We start from the raw sequence: 22,163 nt of genomic DNA on the forward strand, positions 1-22,163 counted from the left end.
AATGCTTCTGTAACATATTCATTTTGGTTCTAAAACTACCAGCATGCCCAAGCTCCATAGCATTTTTATTACAATATGGTGTAGAAAATTATTTTTGTTTTAGAAGACCCTGAAAATGTGGGAAGAGAATTTCATTGCTGAGAATTTTTGCCATAAATCAGAGTAAGTTCTTACTAAATAGTGTATTCAATTCTTTCAAAACCAATTTAATTCTTACCTGAATAGATGTGCTGCTGAAGTGATTAGTACTCTCTGCTTGAGCCAATAATTTCTCTTCATGGTTGGACCACTGATTCTGATCTGATCCCATTCGATCCTGTGATTTGGAAGCTGGGAAAGTAAAGTACTCTCTGACATAAGTTTGAGTTGGGATTGGATAAGCTTCTGGTCTTGCTGGGAGTGGCTGTTCCTATGAAACGGAAGAGAAGGCCAATAAGAAAATTATAATCAAATCCACGCAAAATCTAATGTAATCTTTTCCTTTTTCCTCCCTTATAACTGTCAACTGGAAGATACACAGCTTGATTCATTTAAAAAAGCAAGTGTTGCTTACCTGTAACAGGTGTTCTCACAGGACAGCAGGATGTTAGTCCTCACATATGGGTGACATCACAGGATGGAGCCCTGTATGGAAAACTTTTCTGTCAAAGTTTCTACACAGCTTTGACTGACACTGGCACACTGAGTGCACTGAGTATGCTCAGCCTGCAATTATCCCTGTGAACCACAGGTGTCTCCCTCAGTCTCGTCTTATAGCTAAAAGCACAAGCGAAACTAAAATAAAAGTAAAAACGTATAGATACCCAACTCCACGGGGTGGCAGGTGGGTTTCATGAGGACTAATATCCTGCTGTCCTGTGAGAACACCTGTTACAGGTAAGCAACACTTGCTTTCTCACAGGACAAGCAGGATGGTAGTCCTCACATATGGGTGAGTACCGAGCTGAGGATGCACCCAAATGCACCCAAGATGCGCAAAAGGTGCAATGACGGGGGTGGAATTTGGAATGGAGGGCATTCTGAAACCCGTAACGGGTTGGTGGAAGGATGTTGGGTAGTTAAAGCGAAAAGAATAAGAGTAGACGGACTGGCCAAACATGGAGAATGCCAGCCAGTCGTATCTAAGCAATAATGGGCTGCGAAGGTATGGAGAGAGCTCCAGGTTACAGCCTGATGAATATGTACAAGCAGCAGCGGCCGAGGGGAAGCTATTGAGGTTGGGATGGACGCAACAGAGTGTGGTTACACACAGTGTTGTAGTGAAATGCCTGCTTGTTGGTAGGAAAAGAGATACAGACCATCAATTAGGAGGAATAGGTCTGTTTGCCCAGTGGAACTCGCAGGTTGACTCTTGCCACAGAAGGAAAGAGTTAGGTGGAATTCCTAGGGAGTGTAATGCAATCTAGATAGAATGCAAGTACACTATTTACTGTCCAAGGAGTGGAAAAACCCTCTCTCGCTTTGGTGAGAGAGAGGTGTTGGGAAAAATGGGCAAAGTATATTCTGAGTAAGGTGAGATGCAACGTCTACCTTAAGAAGGATATGGTTGAATACGTAAAACCACTCGGTCACAGAGGAACGCAGGGTCTAATGAGTATGTAACAAGGTGAGTAACTCACTGACCCTGTTGGCCGAAATGACATTTATGAGGGAAAGAATTTCCCATGTCATACTGTGAAATGAGAGGAATGGAAAGGCTTGAATGGAGAACGTATGAGACTTATAAGCACGAAATATTTTTTATTTATTTATTTATTTTTTATTTATTTAACTCTTTTCTATACCGACATTCATGATAAGTATCATATCACATCGGTTTACAAGGAACAAAGAGGAAAAAACTTTAACAAACCATTCAACAAGAAGCAAAGTTACATTAAACAAGGAGAAATGAACTTGGGGGCTGAGATAGCCGGAAAATAAAGGATAGAGGAAGTAAGGAGAACTTAACTGGCAGTGGAAGGGGGGGGGGGGGGTGCCTAGCTGCTTATGTAGCAGGTATGACTGTTGCCATTTTGTATGTTCTGAAGGTAATGGGAAGGCTTGAAGGAATAGCCAGGTCTTGAAATATAGGTTCCATTCCATGACTAGTGAAAACAGAGGCAGCTTGATCAGTGGATAATCCATAATAAGCTGACTCAGAAGGGGTTTACCGTTAATCGGGTATCTCCACTCCCAAACGATACACCAACTGGAACAGAAGTGTATCTATGTGGAGGATGTCTGGGGAGCAGAATCCAAGGGAGCAAGAGAAAAGAGTGGTATAGAAAAAAGAAAAAGGGTAATACCCTTTTGTATGCGTCATGTGGTAAATCATGCCATTTTGAATGGTAGGATTTATGTATGGAAGGTTTTGTGACGCTACCAGTACTTGAGAACATCAGTGAGTCTACGATTTGTGACTGACTGGTGAGAAGGCGAATTGGTTACTGGTGTGATAGATTGAGAATTATGGGAAGCATACTGGTCTCGGCCAGGACGTGGGTCTGAGGAACAGTGAACCCCGTCCCGGTTCAGCATTAGAAGAGTGCTGGCTATGAGAGTCAGCGGAAGAGACACATTTAAGAGGCCCTTGATGGAAGAAAGGCGTCTATGGGAAAGCATTGGAAACATGTGTAAGGAGAAGAATCTGTGCACCGTATGGTTCGATTTGGACGCAGAGGGCAAGTTCGGTTGACCTCAGCACCAGAAGATTTTTCTCGCCACACATGTAGTACGAGACCATTCGAGAGGATGGAACCTATATGGAGAAAGTCTGTTAGTGTGTTCAGTAAGTCTCTTAGATAAGTGGCCCGAGGATGCGTAGAGTGAGTAAGGGCCAAGGGTAGAGCTGCGCAGCTTCCTTGCAGAACAGCTAAGATGTTGTGCGTGCTTGTGTGTTGGAAAGCACATTGTCCCTATGCTGTCTGTATGCACAAAGATTTGTTGCAGAGGCAGTATTGGAAGGCATAAGAGTATAACTCATGGCTACAAGTTCCAGGAAGTTTATGTGAAACTGTGCCTGGAGTGGAATAGACGCATATTGGGTTGAGAAGATTTTAGGTCAAACTTACAACCCTGAGTAAATGCGAGAAAGAGCAGGATCAGACTAGGATTTGGGTTCTAGATCTGCAGTATAGATGGACGAAAGCAGTTGAACAGCTTAGACCCACTGATAATGGAATTTCACTGAACCTAACCCATAGCAGTTTTGGATCTATGAGGAAAGTGCATAGTGAAAAAACCCCATAGCCTGACAATGAAAAATTGAGGGGCTGAGGTTATGGAATATGCGCGCAGGGACATGTAAGAATTTATTAGAATGTCTGCACGGATGCTGGACAGGAAGGTCATTGCGACTGCAGTGTCCAGAAGTGTTGTATAAGAGATTTATGGCAGTGACAGTAATCCCAGGTAGTAATGTATAGTGAGTCATGTAGAAGTAGAGCTCCTTGCGTGGACTGACTGTGGTTATGCAGCTGTCCATGCCAGGAAAGTATGAATGATGTTGCACTCCGTAGAGAAACAGCAGTCACAGATAATGATTCAATGAAATACCCCAGTTGCCGAAGCTGGTGCAACCGACAGAGCTTGGAATTGCAATATTGTTGACTCACCATGAAGCACATAGAAAAATTAGAGGTAATGCACTTACTGCGATATGGAAGCATAGTGACGAGAGATACCATTTTACCTGTGCCTTCTGAAGAAAGTTGGTATTTCTGAGGACCAGGATGGGTAGAGAGTAACTACTTTCTGTTTTAAGAAAGGTGTAATTAACACTCCCCAAACCCCTCCCCCCCTGGCGCTTTGTAGCGTCTGGGGCAGTGTACCGGGAACCTTGGTACAAAGTGGGGTGGCCGCTCTGATATCCGGCCAGTTGGGAGACCAGGAGGTGTCCAACTGGAGGGGCTGATATAATCTGGATATCATGTAAGCTCCCACGGAAGCGTTAGCGGTAAAGTCTTACCCGCATTTCTGTGTGCTGTACAAGGAGACATCGAGACCTGTCGTCAGGCTTCGAGGTGGATTTGCACTTGAGGTAATACTTGCTGGATCTTGTGTTAGCAGATCAGCGAAAGCATCTGGAACTCTGGTTCTGAATTAGGAACCAGAAGCCAGAGTATTAATCAGTACAGAGCCCCATTGCTGAAAATGGGAGAATGTCCTGATGCAATCCCAAAGAAATGATAGAGAGGTTCTCTTAGTATTGTGGCTGACATAGCGATATGTGACACTAATACAGTTCTTGAAAGGTACATGACCTAGAACTTTTCGAACCATGTGGCCTGAATTAGAGAACACATCTTAATGGGGAAGCCGCAGAAGCGGGTACCGTCCGAAGTGGATCGCCGAAGGACGAGCCGTGAAGATTGACTCCTGAAATCCACGGAGCCAGCATCGAGGGAGTAGACGCCCGTCTCAACTCTGATGCCTGGTATGGTGGCGTAGGTATAGAGGTGATAGGCTGAGCGTGGCTGGCGCTACCATAGTAATTTTGTGGAGGGCCACAATCCCGCACCGATGTCTGTGGGGCACGCCTTGGGAACAGGGGAGCCAATTAACAGTTCGTGAACCCAGCCCTCTTCGCAGCGGCTTGATGTCTCATGACGCCAGTGCAGAATTCTTCGGAACTCGTTCCGGTGTTTCTGGAGCACCAAGGACTATCAGCACTGTGCGGAGCAGTGGCGATGGCAGTGGTGATGTTGCTCGGCCCGGGCGTTCTCCAGCACCGAGAAGGATAGCACCGATGTGCTGGATGGCGTTGGTGGCGAACGGTCACCGTGTCGGTGACGATGTGTGCCACGGTGCCCGGTCCGGTCTTTCCCCAGCGCCGAGATGGATGCCCTCGCTGTCTTGGATGTCAGCATGCCTGCACTGCTCCTGGCACTATGTAGTGCTGTAGGCTAATACGGGGCTTTAATAAGAACCCAAAGCATGGAGCACTGTGTTTAGGCGAGGGCATTACGTGGAGGTGCTATGTCGGTATTGACGGTGTCGATGGTGGCCGAAGCGGCCTCGAGGGTATCGTCAAAAATATATATGAAAAAAAAAAACCGTCGATGACCCAGGCAGAGCACGGATGACAGTGACGGAAGCACTGATGGCATCGGCGTAGATATCTATGGAAACGATGTGGCATCAAATAATCGGAAAAAACATCATTGACATCGGAAAAATGACACCGGCATCGACGGAGTCTATGACCCCATCAATAGGAATGTCGAAGACACTGATGGAAACAACGAGGGCATCGATGTATGGAAGCGGGCGCCGACGGCATCGGTGGCAAGGCCATGGGCATAGACTGCATGGCCATGGACGTTGACTGCATTGATGCCACCGACAGGGGCACCGATGGCAACGACCCTGGAATCGAACCTGGCATCAATGCCCATCGATGGAATCGATCCTGGCATCGATGGAAATGTCCTGGGCATCGATGACCATGATAAACAATGGCATCGATGGAAACGACTCTGGCATAGATGGAAGTGCCCTGGGCGACGATGGCATCGACCCGGGCATGGATGGCACCTATGACACAAAAGTGTGGGTCCATGGCATCCATCCAGGTGATGATGGCACCAATGAAACCCAAGGAAAAATCAGTGCATGGATGAAAAACATGGATGGCACTGATAGGACGATGCAGGGACCGATGGCATCGAAGAATCCAGGACGGTCTAAAAGGGGTACCGACGGTAGCGATGGGGGCATCGACTGTGTGAGGGTACCGAGGAAATCTTAGGACTTGAACTTGACAGGGGCCTTGGCGGCAACGGAAACCATGGAAGTCCCTGTCTCACTAGCGCTAATAACCAGGCAGAGTGTCACAGAGGGATGCTCGCAGGCTATGTGTGGCTAACAAACATAGGGAGAGGGAAGGCAGCAGTCGGTTGGCAGGCCAGGGAGGTGACAGGAACCGACCGAAAAAACAGGGCACAGTACTCACCGAGCATCAAATAAACATACGCGAAGGGAGACCAGTGCAGGGAAAAGTGTTTGTGAAGTAAAAGTTTAAGTGTTTCCGTTGGGAAAAAGTGTTACAATTTCTCACAGAGCTCCTAACCGCTATGCTTACTGCAGAGCTTAAAAAAGAAGACTGAGGGAGACACCTGTGGTTCACAGGGATAATTGCAGGCTGAGCATGCTCAGTGCACTCAGTGTGCCAGTTTCAGTCAAAGCTTTGTAGAAACTTTGACAGAAAGTTTTTCTGTACAGGGCTCCATCCTGTGATGTCACCCATATGTGAGGACTACCATCCTGCTTGTCCTGTGAGAAACACATTATACAAAAGAATGGAACTCCAAAAGTTATAATTTTAATATTGTATGCACTAATTACGTTTTGCAGTAGAAGAAGAACGCTAGATTAAAGGGCACCAAATGGACTGTGTAAAGTACAATTTCAAAAACGTGCTTTCCTGAATTTAATAAAAATAAATCACAGACCATCAATGACCAGAAAAAAAAAACTACAGAAATTATAGTCACAAGACAGAGCATAGCAGTGCAGTAGATACTCAGACTGAGCCCAACTTCAGCATTGCCTAAAATGTTTCAATTTTAGTGCAAGTGAGGATCTAAAACAAAAATCATAGGGCCCATAAATCTTTTCCAATTAATCTTATGATTTATTTTTACAATTCTAATGCTAAAAATATTTGAAAACATTTATGCTTTCCAGATTATGGAACTTGGGGTGATAACGTGCTTTTAAATTTGAAAATTACTGATAAACTGCACTCTATTCTGCAATTTTTATGGCTAAAATATCTATAATGGTATTTTATCTAGTTAAGATATTAAAAACAAGAGCAATGTAACCTTCATCTTTAGATGGTAAGTTTGGATTTGCTGGGAAGAAGCGCTTAAATCTGAGAAATATTTAAAAAAAAAAAGTCATGAAGGGTTAAATTTTTACTGGCTGTTTCTATTGTCTGCTAGTTTTGAGGTTAGTATTTGTTTGCCAATATTAGAATTGCTTGTTGATGTTAGAATTGTCAGTGTAGTGGGAAAATAGACAGTCTCTTAACTAGTAACGATAGTATTTCTTTGGCAGTATTAGAACTATTTGCTAGTTTCAAGGTTACTATTTGTTTGCCAGTTTGTTTACAATTGTGAGTTTGCAAATTTCACTTACTTATATAGAAGACTTTTCTCATGATGGGGGTGATAATCTATATATCAAAAACTGAGACAAGGTGGGTGGGAATCAAATTCCTAACTAGTTGCCCAGGAACCAGTACTCTCACCTCAGATCAAGTAAGTGACATTTGCAAACTCACAATTGTAAACACTGGCAAAGAAATATTATATTTTACAGCTCAGAGAATCCGTTTATTTTCCCATAACACTAACAAACATCGTAGATTGATTTCACCTCGTGTTTGCCAGCCTCTAGACCCTGCAGGATGATGGCAGAGAGTGACTCATGTTGCGGCAAGCTCTCTGCGAGGTCCTGGACCCGATTCCACAGGTTCCGGTTATATTGGGGTCATCATATACAACTGGCAGGCGGCAATATGGGCAATGAGCATAGCGCCCTGAAAGGCCTTTCTGCCCAGAGCACTGAGCTCCCTATGTTCTCACCCCAGAGGGGCAGAGGCATGGGTATGGGAGCGCTTGGCCTATTTGAGGACGGATTCCACGACCACCAACTAGTGAGGGAGGTGCTGCCTCTCAATTCCCAAGGTCTGCTGTACCAAATAGGTGGCATCCACCTTTCTATTAACTGGAGATATGGAGATTGGGTGTTCCCACATCCGAAGGAGATCTTTAAAGATGTCGTGGATGGGAACCGCCATGATCTCCTTAGGAGCACTGACAAACTGGAGTACTTCCAATATCTTATGTCGTGAATCCTCCTCAGTGAGAAGTTGGAAGGAAATAGCTTCAGCCATTACCCTGACGAACCGCGCAAAGGAGAGGTCCTCTGGTGGGGGACTTACGCCTTTCCTCTGGAGCGGAAGGCTTGGAAAGGGGGTCGTTTGAGAATTCAGATGAAGACCCCGAGGAATCATTCCCCCATGGGTCATAAGGGCCTTCCTCCTCACTAAGGCCACTGCATAGCTGGCATGGGCAAGACCTGTGGAGAATCCTATCCCTGGGCTCCAAAGGTTTCAAAGGCACCGAAAGCATCATGGGAATCAATGGTTCCCCTGGTAACGGGGGGACCGGGGTAGGCCAGAGGGCCCAAGCAAAGGCTCGGGGAACTGAGGCCTTGGAAAAATGGCAACAGCCTAGTCTTACTCCTCGGAGGATCCAATAATAGGATCACTCCTGAGAGGGACATTGGTGGCCGCTGGAGAACCGAAGGTCCCTTGGACACTGGTTGCGTTGGGAAGGCACCAAGAAGATCGTCCAGACGCTCGACCAGGGGCACCAAGATAGACAGCACAGGCTCCGGCACCGATATGAGGGCCAGTGGTGGGGGTAACAACTCTCTGCAGAGCTTTGAGCACCACATTCTGCACTCTGTGGTCCAACTCTTCCTGAAAGTCCAGTGAAGCCAGGACAGAGGGAGCGGGATGAGGCATCACAGGTGGGGATGGAAGGGAACGCCTGGGACTCCTGAGTATATCGTAGGATGGGGTCTCCAAGCCACGGGGTCTCTTCGGTGGCGGTACGGCAGCCACTGGTACCGCAACGGAACAGGAGCTGCGCGCCGACGGTCAACCGGTGTCGATGCTTCGGATCTCCCATGATGCTTGGCCCAGTCTTTCCCAGTGCCAAAGAAGCAGAGGATCCCAATGTCCTGGAAACCGGCGAGATCATGGAAGACTGATCGCCGTTCCCTCAGTCCTTTGAAGATGCAGTCGGAGGAGCAGCAAGAGGGAGCGTATCGAGTTGTTCCAGGTGTGGATGGAGTGGACTTTTTGGAACCGAAAGGTTTCCCTATTTTGTCCAGGCGCTCGTGACGGCCCTTGGGGGTCATCTGGTCACAGAGTGACACTCAAACATCGTGCAAGGCCCCCAGGCAAAGGATGCAAACATCATACGGATCCATGATGGTCACGGAACACTTTTGTCAAAGTTTCTAGAACTTTGACTGGCACAATGAGTATGCCCAGCATGCCACTAACCATGTAGCCACACGGGGGTCTCCTTTCAATCTCGTGTCAAAGCAAAAAATAAAAGAATAAAACGTAGGGGAACCCAACTCCGCAGGGTGGCGGGCAGGTTTCCTGAGGACTAAAATCCTGCTGTCCTGTGAGAACACCTGTTACAGGTAAGCAACTCTGCTTTCTCCCAGGACAAGCAGGATGGTAGTCCTCACAGATGGGTGAATACCAAGCTGCAGGCTGCTCCTGGAACATACTGGGCTAACAGACACACATTAACATGCCAAGCACAACAGGGGTGCTGTTGGCAACAATGGGGCAGACTGAACTGCATACTGGGCCCTAGGTAGGGAGAGTTGGGTTCTCACACCAGAAATAAGATGAGGAGGACTGACTGGCCAAAGATGCTGTCCAGTCGACCATCCTTGTCCAGACAGTAATAGGCTACGAAGGTGTGGAGGGAACTCTATGTCACAGCCTTACAGATTTCGACAATAGGGACTGCCCGGAAGTGTGCTACTGACGTTGCCATGGCCCTTACTGAGTGTACTTTCACTTGCCCCCCCCGAGTGGAAGGCCCGCTTGCTGACAGCAGAAAGCAATAAAGTCCACCAACCAATTAGACAGGGTCTGCTTGCCCACCGCAACTCCATTTTTGTCAAAGGAGACAGAGTTGGGTGGATTGCCTATGGGCTGCGATGCGCTCTAAATAAAAAGCAAGCGCATGCTTACAGTCTAAGGTGTGCCGGGCCCATGCACCTGGGTGAGAGTGCGGCCTCGGGAAAAAGGTGGACAACACAATGGACTGATTTAGGTGAAAGTCAGTCACAACCTTAGGCAGGAACTTAGGGTGAGTACACAATACCTTGTGTAAGTCGGATAGGTGACTAAGGCCTGCAGCTCACTGACTCTGTGAGCAGAAGTAACTGCCACTAGCAAGATGACCTTCCAGGTGAGATGTTTCAACTCACAGAAGCACAGGGGCTCTTTCGGAGGACTCATGAGCCACGTCAGCACTATGTTGAGGTCCCAGGCCACACAACAGGAGGTCGTAGTGGAGGCTTTAGTTGAAGTAAGCCTCTCATGAAGCGCCCCCACTAAGGGCTGCACAGAGATCGGAGTGTCGCCCACTCCTCGGTGGTAGGCACTGATAGCACTCAGATGTACCCGGATTGAAGCAGTCTGTAGCCCAGAGTCCGAGAGGCCCCATAGGTAGTCCAAAAACCTAAGTGTTGGGCAAGTGAAAGGGTCAAGACCCTGATCCACACACAAGGATTTATTCATCTTCCACTTCGCCTGGTAGGACTTTCGTGTGGAAGGCTTACGCGAAGCTACCAGGACTTGAGATGTTGTCCAAAACGTTGAAGGACTGCAGCACTAGCCTTTCAACATCCAGGTCGTGAGGACCAATGATTGGAGGTTCGGGTGGCGTAGCCTGCCCTGATTCTGTGTGATGAGGTCGAGTGAGGTGCCCAGGCAGATGGGCTCCTGGACTGACAGGTCACGGAAGATTGGAAACCAGACCTGTTGCGGCCAGTGTGGGGCTATGAGGATAATGGTGCCTCAATCCTGTTGTAGCTTCATGAGAGGTCTTGGCTATGAGCGGGATCGGAGGATATGCATACAGGAGCCCCGCACTCCAGGAGTGGGCGAAGGCATCCATTTCTGGTCCCTTTCCTTCCTTGTGCAGGAAGAAGAATAGATCCACCTTGTGGTTCTGCAAGGATGCAAAGAGATCCACTTCTGGCTGACCCCACTGAAGGAAGATCCTGAACACTACATAAGGGTTCAGGGACCACTCGTGGGGGTAGAATGTCAGACTGAGGCGGTCTTCCACCACATTCTCGGTCCCTGCCAGGTAGATTGCACGCAGGAGCATGGAACGTGACAGGGCCCAGGCCCAAATCGGTGCTGCCTCTTGGCAGAGAAGGTAAGAGCTTGTGCCCCCCCTGTTTGTTCATGTACCACATGGCCACTTGGTTGTGTACCTGGATCAAGACGACCCTGTTGGACAGGCAGTTCTGGAATGCGTAGAGTGCATACCACATCATCCGGAGTTCCAGGAAGTTTACCTGGCAACTCGCCTCAGCTTTCGACCACACCCCTTGCGTGTGGAGGCCGTTGACATTGGCCCCCCAGCCTAGGTTGGAGAGATCCGTGGTCAAGATCACCTGAGCAGTCGGGGGCTGAAAAGGAAGTCCCTTGCTCAGGTTGGATTCCTGCGCCCACCAGATAAGGGAGAGCTGGAGTGGTTTGGTTATCCGAACCAGTGAGAGAGTTCTTGTGAGGTTTGGTGCTACTGAGACCAAAGAGTCCACTGAGTGACCCTCATGGGCAGGCAGGCCATTGGGGTGACTTGTACCAACGAGGCCATGTGACCCAGTAGCTTCAGGAGCTGGTGGGCAGAGGCCATCTGTCGGATGGACCTGGCTAGCCCAGCCAGGGTTGCTATGCATTGGCTGGGAAGGAATGCCTTGGCTACCACGGTGTCCAGATCCGCCCCAATGAAGCTCAGTCACTGGGATGGAGACAGCTGGGATTGTAGGTAGTTTACGAGGAATCTCAGCGATTGGAGGAGTCTCATCATCCTGTACAGGGATTGAAGAGCTCCTTCCCTTGAAGAACTCTTGATGAGCCAATCGTCTAGATATGGGAACAAATTACACCCCGCTCGGATGCAAATGTGCTTCCACCATTACCATGCACTTCGTGAAGACCCAGGGTGCAGAGGCTAGCCCGAAGGGGAGAACCCTGACTGGAAGTGTTGCTAGCCTACTTACGAAGTGCAGATATTTCCAATGAGGCGGAAAGATGGCAATGTGTGTGTAGGTGTCCTGTAGGTTGAGAGAGCAGAGCCAGTCCCCTTGGTGCAGAAGCAGTAGTAAGGTACCCAGGGATACCATTTTGAACCGCTCCCTCCGGAGGAACTTGTTTAAGGCCCGGAGGTCGAGGATGGGATGGAGGCCACCTGTTTTCTTTGGAACAAGAAAATACCGGGAGTAGAACCCCCAGCCACGCTCAGCCCGGGGAACCGATTCTACAGCTCTGGACCATAGCAGGGCCGAGAGTTCTAGCTCAAGGATCATTGCGTGTTCCACGAGGCTCCGCGCCAGAGAGGGTGGGGAGTCTGGGGGAACATTGAGAAGGTTCATGCCTTAACCCCGTGCTATAATGGACAACACTCATCGGTTGGTGGTGACTGGGAACCAGTTGTTTGCGAATAGGCAGGGTTGGCCTCCCACCAGTGGATTGGACGGTGCAGGCACAGGGGTTAGAGGCTGCTGCTCTCTGTGCCAGTCAAAAGCCAGCTGCAGGGCTAGGCTGAAGGGCTGGCTGAGCCCTAGGCGCACGTGGATGGGCAACCCGAGCTGGATGAGGATGGGAGGCCAGAGGACAGTAACTCCGTTGCCTGTAAAATTGCTTTCTGGAATTCCTACGTAGCACCCTGCGGGTTTCCGAAGAGGGGTCAGAGGTGGAAGTAGATAACTGACGTAGGGTCTCATCGTGATCCCCGAGTTGGGCCACTGCGTCCCAGATTTTGTCCCTGAACAGGTTTTCTCCTGTACCGGGGAGGTTGGCTAGTTTCTCCTGAACCTCCGGGTGAAGGTCAGAGGCTTTTAGCCAGGCCCAGCGTCTGGCACTAATACTTGCTGCTGAGACCCTTGATGCCATCTCAAAGATGTCATAGACCGCCCTCACTTCATGTTTCCCGGCTTCCAATCCTTTTTGGAGGATGGATTCTAGGCCCTCCTGGAACTGTTGTGGTAGGCCCTTGGCAAACTCCTAGATTTGTTTCCAGAGGTTCCAGTTATAATGGTTCATGTACAACTGGTATGCTGCTATCCGAGCAATAAACATGGATCCTTGGAAAACTCTTCGACAGAGTGTCTAAGGCTCTGTGATCCTTCCCCGGAGGGGCGGAGGAGTGAGGGTGGGTCCTTTTGGCTTTACCGAGCTACTTCATTTAGGTAGTTTCCTAAAAGATAAAGCGAACCCAATAGAAAGCCTGGTACAGGAGATCTAAGAGGACCTCATGTACAGGGACAGCCATCACCTCCTTAGGGACATCCACGAATTGGAGGACCTCCATCATTTTATGGCGGGCATCCTCTTCAGTGAAGAGCTGGAAGGGGATGGTTTCTGCCATCGCCCGCACAAAGCTTGCGAAGGATAAGTCCTTGGGAGGCAGGCGTAGGTTCTCATCTGGAAGAGAAGGCTCTGACAGAAGGTCCTCTGAGGCCGCCAAGGAATGTTCAGAGGAGGCATCCTCCTCACCACTAAACTGCCTGGGTCAGGGAGGGAGGCCAAAACCTAGAGCATGAGGGCACCGGGAGGCCTGATGCCTGGGGACGGGATCCGGCAACGGTGGTATCACCCATGGAGATGGGCATAGAGCCGCATCTTCCTACTTTTTTTACATTTTTTTTTTTTTACAATTGCTTGCTACAAATCAATCATCTTCTCGCCAGCCTTAGCCTCATTCTTAACAACAAAACCGAGATCCTATTCATCAATCAAGACGTCAACAACAATCTGCTAAACCCTGCTGACCCACTCATATCAACCACTCTTATATTAAATCACTCACCACATGTACGTGATTTAGGAGTCATGCTAAACAATCAGCTTAACCTTAAAAAAGTTATAAGCACCACCACTAAAGACTGTTTCTACAAGCTACAAGTCCTGAGAAAGCTGAAACCACTTCTTCACTTCAATGATTTTCGGGTGGTTCTACAAGCCATTATACTATGAAAAATAGACTATTGCAATTCGCTCCTTTTTGATCTCCCAACTTCATCCAAACCCCTCCAAATGGTTCAAAACTCTGCAGCCAGAATCCTTACCAATACAAATAAAAGAGATCACATCACCCCCATACTTAAACTCCTCCACTGGCTGCCAATTAAGCAAAGGATTCTCTATAAAGTGCTCACAGCAATTCATAAATCCATTCACATTATATCCCCATTCCACCTAAGTACCCAACTACGTCTTCACTCTTCATCTAGACCTATCAGAGGAGCATATAAAGGCACTCTCTATGTACCCTCAACAAAATCCTTGTTTCATAAATGTGCCATATCTTCAGCAGGCCCCGTTCAATGGAACGCGCTCCCGCCAGACATCCGTCTAGAGCTCTGCCACTCTTCTTTCAAAAAGAAACTTAAAACCTGGCTCTTCAGCTAGTAAAAGCTCCTCACCATCGCAATCCCCAGGTGCTATAATTCTAATTGACACTGTATCTAATCCCTTCTGCAGGACACATATGACATTTTCAGTTATGCTTTATTTTATGATTTTGATTCTCAATGAGACCTGTTAGCTAAGATGTTTTCTTTATGTTCTTAAATTTTACAATGTTAATTTTTGAACTAGTTTACCCTGTTTCCAAGTTCCGTAACCTTGTTCCATGTACCGCCTCGTGGCGAAATGTATGTTCTGTTTCAATGTAAACCGATGTGATCTGTATTTCATACAGGAACACTGGTATATTTATTTATTTATTTATTTAATGTCTCTTCTATACCGATGTCCGTTCGCACATCGCATCGGTTCACAATAAACAAGAACTTTTGGGCGGAGCCCTTACAAGGAACAGATATATACAGTTAACTTTGGGGCGTAGCACTTAACAAAACCAGGGAAACAATACTCCGAGGAGCCCGGAATTGGGATCGAGACGGGGAGGCACTGGTGGTGGACAGGGCACCAGGGGGCCCGCTGGCACGGCTGGCTCAGTAAGGCACCGAGCAGTACGTCCAGCCTTTTCAGCAGAGGGGCCAACATGGAGGACACCAGTTCCGATGCCGGTATGGGGGCCAGTGTCGGTGGCTGCTGGAGACCCCGAAGGGCATTTAGCACTGCCTGTTGAACTACGAGGTCCAACTCCTCTTTGAATGCGGGTGTGGACAAGACTGACCCTGGCGTAGGAGGCAGCTGGGTGTCACTGGAGCATCTACAGGGGTCCGCAGAGGCTCGGGGCCCGGCATCAATATCTGTGGGGATTGCCCTGGGCTCCCGGGTTTGGAGAGGATGGGGCCTCTTCGGAGGAGGTTCGGCCAAGGTCGATGCTGCTCCGGTGTCGATGCTTTCCATGATGCTCGGCCCGGTCCTTCTCTGGCGCAGAGGATGACGATCCAGAAGCCTTCGAATGTCCCAATGCCGGTGAGGGGCGATCTCCTGCCCCATCATCACAGTGGGGCACCGAAGGTGAAGGTCCCAAGTCAGAATGATCTCTGGTACCCAGTACCGGAGTTGATGGAGCAGACTGCTTGGAACGAAACAAGTGGTCCATCTTGTCTTGGTGGGTGCACTGACCTTTGGGGGGGGTCAGCTGAGACACCGATGGACATCATGGGTCCATGATGGACATAGCCCGCAAACACTCAGGGCACTTCCTAAAACCATTCACCATTGAAAAAAAGAGGGGTGTGCGGTTGGTGGCAGTCAGTCACCAGGGGGTAGACGTTCGGTAACAGACTGCAAGAACACGAAAAAAAACCCCCACCTACCGAACATCGGAGGAAACTATTCACGATGGGGGACCCTGATGCGGGGAAAAATCAAAGAAAAAATGTTGAATTCTTCCGTGAGGAATAAATTTTAAAACAGAGCTCCACGTGAGGCAACAGCACCATGGAAAAAAAGGAGACTGACGGGGGACCCCCTATGTGGCTATGGGGTTAGTGGCATGCTGGGCATGCTCAGTGTGCCAGTCAACATTCTAGAAACTTTGACAAAAGTATTCCGGGACGGGCTCCATCTGATGATGTCACCCATCTGTGAGGACTACCATCCTTGCTTGTCCTGGGAGAATTGGTTGTTTACTCTTTAAAAAAAAGTAAAAAGACTAGGGTGAAACACAATGAAGTTACTAGGAAACACATTTAAGACATACAGGAGAATTTGTTTTTCCTCAATGCATAATTTAACCTCCGGAATCCATTGCCAGAGAATGTGGTAAAAGCTGTTAGTGTAGCTGCGCTTAAAAATGGTTTGGACTAGTTCCTTGGTGAAAAGTCTATAAACCATTATTAAAGTGGACTTGGGGAAATCCACTGCTTATCCCTGGGATAAACAGCATAGAATCTATTGACCTTTTGGGATTCCTGCCAAATACTTGTGACCTGGATTGGCCACTGCTACAAACTGTTGTTTGATGGACCTTTGGTCCAACCCAGCATGGCAAATCTTATGTTCAGATGGTGACGGGTCTGCCTATAATGGTATATGCCAAGGATGCAGATCATAAATAAGCCAAAATGTGACATGCTATGGGATTGTGAGGGAGTCAAAAGACCACTAAAATGCTCAAATGATACGTGTCTCTAAATTTCTCTGAGCAGCGTCCATCGGTTTTACAACTGCTCTGCAGGACTAGAAGTACACGAATTGAAAGAAACAATGAGAGGAGTTGGAAAAAAAATCAGTTGCCACATATCTAACCTCTGTACAAAGATTTCCAGTGGAGACTGATGTTATCTTGGTGGTAGGTCCAGCATAGACATTCTTTCCGCCAGGGCTCTGAGGCTGATCTGTTAAACAATCAAGTAGAAGTGTCATTCAGCAAAATTAATAGAAACAGATTGTCTTTGTTCAATTAACCTGACAACCTTAACAGTGTTTTATGGACTTAAAAAATAATCTAAATCAATCCATCTGATTGATTACCACAACTCTGCTAGTAAAGAAAGACGTAATGTGACTATATATCACCTACAAAAATAGTCTTACTTGAACTCTGAGCATGCAAAAAAAATAATTCTCACAAGTAAAGTTAAGTTTGTTTTCATCATCCCAATTCAACTCTTTCTTTATATTATCTACTTTCAGGCCATAATCATTATATTTTTTCAACTTTTGTGATATAACTGCTTATTGAACAAAGAACGTAGAAACTATAACATATTGTAACATCTAGTTTATTAATCAAATCATGAGTATTTATGTCTCATCTCAGAATAATTAATTTGGCTGTGAACCAAGTATTTGATATTTGCTGTGTGATTTTGTTAAAGTTTTTATACTTTAATTGAAATGTAATGAACCACTGAAGTTATGCGTACTTGCAACATTTGGGCTGGAGCGGTGATCTGCTCGATTCTTCATAAGCCGATCATCCCCAGATAATTTCTTTGGCTCATTATATTCTGTCCAAGGCAGTTGAGGGTTCTCAGGTGACCCATTCTGAGCAGTGTTATTATACAGCTCAAAACCTTCGCTCTTTGGTCTAGGTTTACCTGAAACACGCCGGTCTGAAACTAAGGAAGTTGGGAACAATTAAATGATACAATATGATCACACAGGTGAAGATATCCATTCCAGTACAGTAGTTATGGGTATAGTCATTAATTCTTAGTGCTCAAGTTCACAGTAGTATGGATTAGAGATGTGCATTCGTTTTTGCCGAATTGGAAAATTTCAACGAAATTGTCCAATTAGGCATGTTTCGGGGAGCCCAAAAAACGATCGGGATTTTCCCGTTTTTTTCACGAAAATTCATTTTTCGGATTAGTGCGCACTAATGGGAGTTAGTGCGCACTAATGGGAGTTAGTGCGCAGTTTTTGTTAGTGCGCGCTAACTGGAGTTAGCGCGCACTAACTCAAAAAACGATTTTTCACGAAAAAAAAAGATCCGAACCACAAAAAAATGACATTTCCTGCAGTGGCCGAAGAACGACACAAACACAAAAAACGATTCACATCTCTAGTATGGATGAACATGGAGATCAGCTTTGGCATCAACGGTGACATTTCCTTTCATAGACAGCCTGGATAAAAAGGACTAGGGAAAACTATTTTCTATGGTTAGCATGGTCATAATAAACAGGATTATTGTGAGCATATATTAAATATAATGATAGTCACAGCAATGGGGTATCCCTATGGAGAAATAGTAGAAATGCATCAGTTTTGCTGCATTAGCTAAAGGACTTCAAAAAATGATCACACATTATTCAACTTCTGAAAGCAGATCAAGGGCAAGTTCACACCTTAGCCTTCTATAGTCAGCAGGGTTACCATATTGACATGGTATTTAAGTTCTAAAACAAATGCCAGAAAGTGCAAGGTTGCAGTTTGTAAAGCCCCTAGCGCCTCCTTGCTAATGAGAGCCTGATCGGCATCGGCCATTCGCCTGTAAGGTAAACAGACGCCAAGTTTATTGGCGTCTGTTTTCCTAAACGCCACACAGCCAGGGGTTCAGGAAACGGACGCTTGTCAGTTGAGCGTCCGATTCCTTTACCCGACTGCCAGTTTTTTGTTTAAGTTAGTTTACTTTAGTTTTTTCTGCTTTTCTGTACTAGTTTAAGGAGCACTCAGCAATCAATGCCTGCTCCGGGCTATTACTAGCAACAGTAACATGGAATAGACTTAGTTTTTGGGTACTTGTCATATTCTTATGGCCTGGATTGGCCACTGTTGGAAACAGGATGCTGGGCTTGAAGGACCCTTGGTCTGACCCAGCATGGCATGTTCTTATCGCAAAAATGTCCTGGACGCACATTTTTTTCTTGCATCGGGAGTGAATAGCTAATAGGTTCATTCACATGCATTTGCATGTGATGAGCGCTATTAGTTTCACTCCATGTTGGAGGAGGGTTGTAGAGGTGCTAATCCCCTTATTGCATAAGGGGATTAGTTTGCACCTCTACAACCCACGTCCATTTGCGGGTAATACAGTGTGCTCAGCTGGCTCTCTTTTTCCCAGGTTCTATTGCCCACCACTCTCAGTAAGCCTTTTATCTTCTTTCTGCTGCTGAGATGCTCATTAATGTTGAGATTACTTACCTGATAATCTCGTTTTCCTTAGTGTAGACAGATGGACTCAGAACAAATGGGTACAGTATGCTCGTTCTAGCAGTTGGAGACAGATCTGACGTCAGCACGGGTGTATATATACCCCCACAGGAAGCGTAGCAACTTAGTAATCTTCCTTGCAAAAGCTGTTATGGATGTGTGTACTGACGCTCAGTGAAAAGTGAAACAGGATTCCCCTGACCGATTGATAGTAGCTGGAGACCGCCAGCATTCCCAACCGGAAGGCGTTGACACCTGGTAGAGTGTACACTCTTATGGAAACAGATGACATGGCTTACCTTGAATCGGTGAAACCCATGTACACAGGCAGCTGGGCGGGATGCTGAGTCCATCTGTCTACACTAAGGAAAAGGAGATTATCAGGTAAGTAATCTCAACATTTCCTGTCATGTAGCCAGATGGACTCAGAACAAATGGGATGTACAAAAACTTTACTCCCAGCCTGGGCGGGAGGCTGCCTGAGGACCATGTAGGACCACCCTCGCAAATGCTGTGTCCTCCCTGGCCTGGACATCCAGACGGTAGAACCTGGAGAAGGTATGGAGGGAGGACCACATCGCCGCTTTACAGATTTCTGCAGGCGACAGCATCCTGGATTCTGTCCAAGATGCTGCTTGTGCTCTAGTAGAATGAGCCTTGACTTGTAGAGGCGGAGACTTCCCGGCCTCCACGTAAGCTGCTCTGATGACTTCTTTAATCCAGCGGGCGATGGTGGGCCGAGAGGCCGCTTCCCCTTGTCGTTTCCCGCTGTGCAGGACGAACAGATGGTCCGTCTTTCGTACTTCTTGTGTCATTTCCAGATATCTGGGCAGTATTCTGCCTATGTCGAGATGGCGTAGCAAACGCCCTTCTTCAGATTTCTTCAAACCCGCCATGGTAGGCAAGGATATAGTTTGGTTAAGATGAAATTGTGAGACCACTTTAGGTAGAAAGGAGGGAACCGTGCGAAGATGGATAGCCTCTGGAGTGATTCTGAGAAAGGGATCACGGCAGGAGTGTGCTTGTAGCTCTGAGACGCGGCGTGCTGAACACACCGCCAATAAGAACACCATCTTCAAGGTTAGAGAACGGAGAGACAGGCCCCGAAGGGGTCTGAAGGTGGATCCCGCGATGAAATCCAAAACAAGGTTGAGGTTCCACAAAGGCACTGGCCACTTCAGTGGCGGACGAATGTGCTTAACTCCTTTCAGGAAGCGAGACACATCTGGATGCGTGGCAATGGTCTTGCCATCCCTCCTGGGACCATAGCAAGACAGTGCAGCCACCTGAACTTTGATGGAGCTGAGGGAGAGACCCTTCTGAAGCCCATCTTGCAGGAAATCCAGAACAATAGGGATTGTGGTCGCATGTGGATTGGTGCCATGAGTGTCGCACCATGCTTCAAATATTCTCCAGATCCTTACATAGGTGAGGGAAGTGGAAAACTTGCGGGCTCGGAGGAGTGTATCTATCACGGGCTCCGAGTAACCTCTTTTCTTCAGTCTAGCCCTCTCAATGGCCAGACCGTAAGAGAGAATTGAGCCGGATCCTCATGGAGGATGGGACCTTGACGTAGAAGGTCCCGACGAGGAGGCAGGGGAAGGGGCTCCCCTGCCAGTAGTCTTCTCATGTCCACGTACCAGGGTCTTCTTGGCCAGTCTGGTGCCACTAGAAGAACTAAGCCCCGGTGTTTCTGAATCTTGTGGATGATGGCGCCCAGCAGAGGCCACGGAGGAAATGCGTATAGCAGAGTCCCTGGAGGCCATGGCTGAACCAGGGCATCGATTCCGTGTGAGAACGGGTCGCGTTTGCGGCTGAAGTATCTGGGTACTTGAGCATTGGACTTGTCCGCTAGTAAGTCCATGTCCAGAATCCTCCAGTGATCCACAATCATCTGGAAGGCTGTGGGCGACAGCTGCCACTCTCCCGGATGTAGGCTTTCTCTGCTGAGGAAGTCCGCCGCGGTGTTGTCCTTCCCGGCAATGTGGACGGCTGAGATGTCCTGAAGATTCGCCTCTGCCCAAGCCATCAGCGGGGCTATCTCCAGAGATACCTGTTGGCTTCTGGTTCCGCCCTGACGGTTGACGTATGCCACCGTGGTGGCGTTGTCGGACATCACTCTGACTGCTCTGTTCTTCAGTCTGTGAGCAAATCGTAGGCATGCCAATCGGACTGCCCGGGCCTCTAGACGGTTGATGTTCCACGCTGACTCTTCTCTGTTCCACCGCCCTTGTGCGGTGAGTTCTTCGCAGTGTGCTCCCCAGCCGCTCAGGCTGGCATCTGTGGTGAGCAGAGTCCACGTGGGTGAGGACATCTTCGACCCCCTGCTCATGTGGTTGGACTGCAACCACCACCGTACCTGGGTCCGTACTCTGGCTGGCAGAGGAAGGTGCGTGGAATAGTTCCGCAAGCGGGGGCTCCATCGAGAGAGTAGGGAGTGTTGTAACGGTCTCATATGGGCCCTTGCCCAAGGTACCACTTCCAGGGTGGATGCCATGAGGCCGAGAACCTGCAGATAATCCCAAGCAATGGGCCGACTGGCTCCCATCAAGTACCGGATACGCGTCTGACGTTTTAACCTTCTCTTGGTAGTGAGACTAACTGTGTCTGCCTGGGTGTCGAACTGTACTCCCAGGTATTCCAGCGACTGGGAAGGCTGTAGGCAACTCTTGCTGAGGTTGATTACCCAGCCCAAGCTTTCCAGAAGAGCGATCACTCTGTCGGTTGTCCGATGGCTCTCCTCTCGTGATTTCGCCCTGATCAGCCAGTCGTCTAGGTAGGGATGGACCAGGATTCCTTCCCGACTGAGTGCCGCCACTACCACTACGACCACTTTGGTGAAGGTCCGCGGTGACGTGGCCAACCCAAAGGGCAGGGCCCGGAATTGGAAGTGGCGGCCTAGAACCTTGAAGTGTAGGTAGCGCTGATGATCCGGATGGATCGGGATATGCAGGTAGGCTTCCGACAAGTCTAAGGCCGTGAGGAATTCTCCTGGCTGTAGTGCGGCCTTGACGGAGTGCAGAGTTTCCATGCGAAACCTCAGGACCCTTAAGTATCGATTGACTGACTTGAGGTCCAGTACGTGCCGAAAGGTGCCCCCTTTTTTGGGTACCATGAAATAAATGGAATAGTGTCCAGAATTCACTTCCCAGGCAGGTACTGGGATGATGGCTTTCAAGGACAGGAGCCTCGCCAGGGTAGCTTCCAATGCTGCCCTCTTGTGTATGGGACATGAAGATTCCACAAACTTGTCCGGAGGGAGATGATGAAAGTCCAGATAATATCCCTCTCGGATAATGGCGAGTACCCACTGGTC

At 48.0% G+C, this 22,163-nt stretch overlaps 1 protein-coding gene across 21 annotated transcripts in view; it reads right to left on the reverse strand.

Annotated features, from left to right (window-relative positions):
* AFDN (afadin, adherens junction formation factor) overlaps positions 1 to 22,163 on the reverse strand; it is a 1,391,435-nt gene that overhangs the window by 346,041 nt on the left and 1,023,231 nt on the right. For all 21 annotated transcript variants that reach the window (XM_029594302.1, XM_029594301.1, XM_029594288.1 and 18 more), the window contains 3 exons: positions 17,116 to 17,310; positions 16,496 to 16,584; positions 218 to 409 (listed from right to left, as the gene is read on the reverse strand). In XM_029594302.1, the coding sequence (XP_029450162.1) occupies positions 218 to 409; positions 16,496 to 16,584; positions 17,116 to 17,310 (476 nt within the window). The remainder of the gene's footprint in view (positions 1 to 217; positions 410 to 16,495; positions 16,585 to 17,115; positions 17,311 to 22,163) is intronic.

Source organism: Rhinatrema bivittatum, chromosome 3, assembly GCF_901001135.1.
Source record: "Rhinatrema bivittatum chromosome 3, aRhiBiv1.1, whole genome shotgun sequence".
Classification (NCBI taxonomy): Eukaryota; Metazoa; Chordata; class Amphibia; order Gymnophiona; family Rhinatrematidae; genus Rhinatrema; species Rhinatrema bivittatum.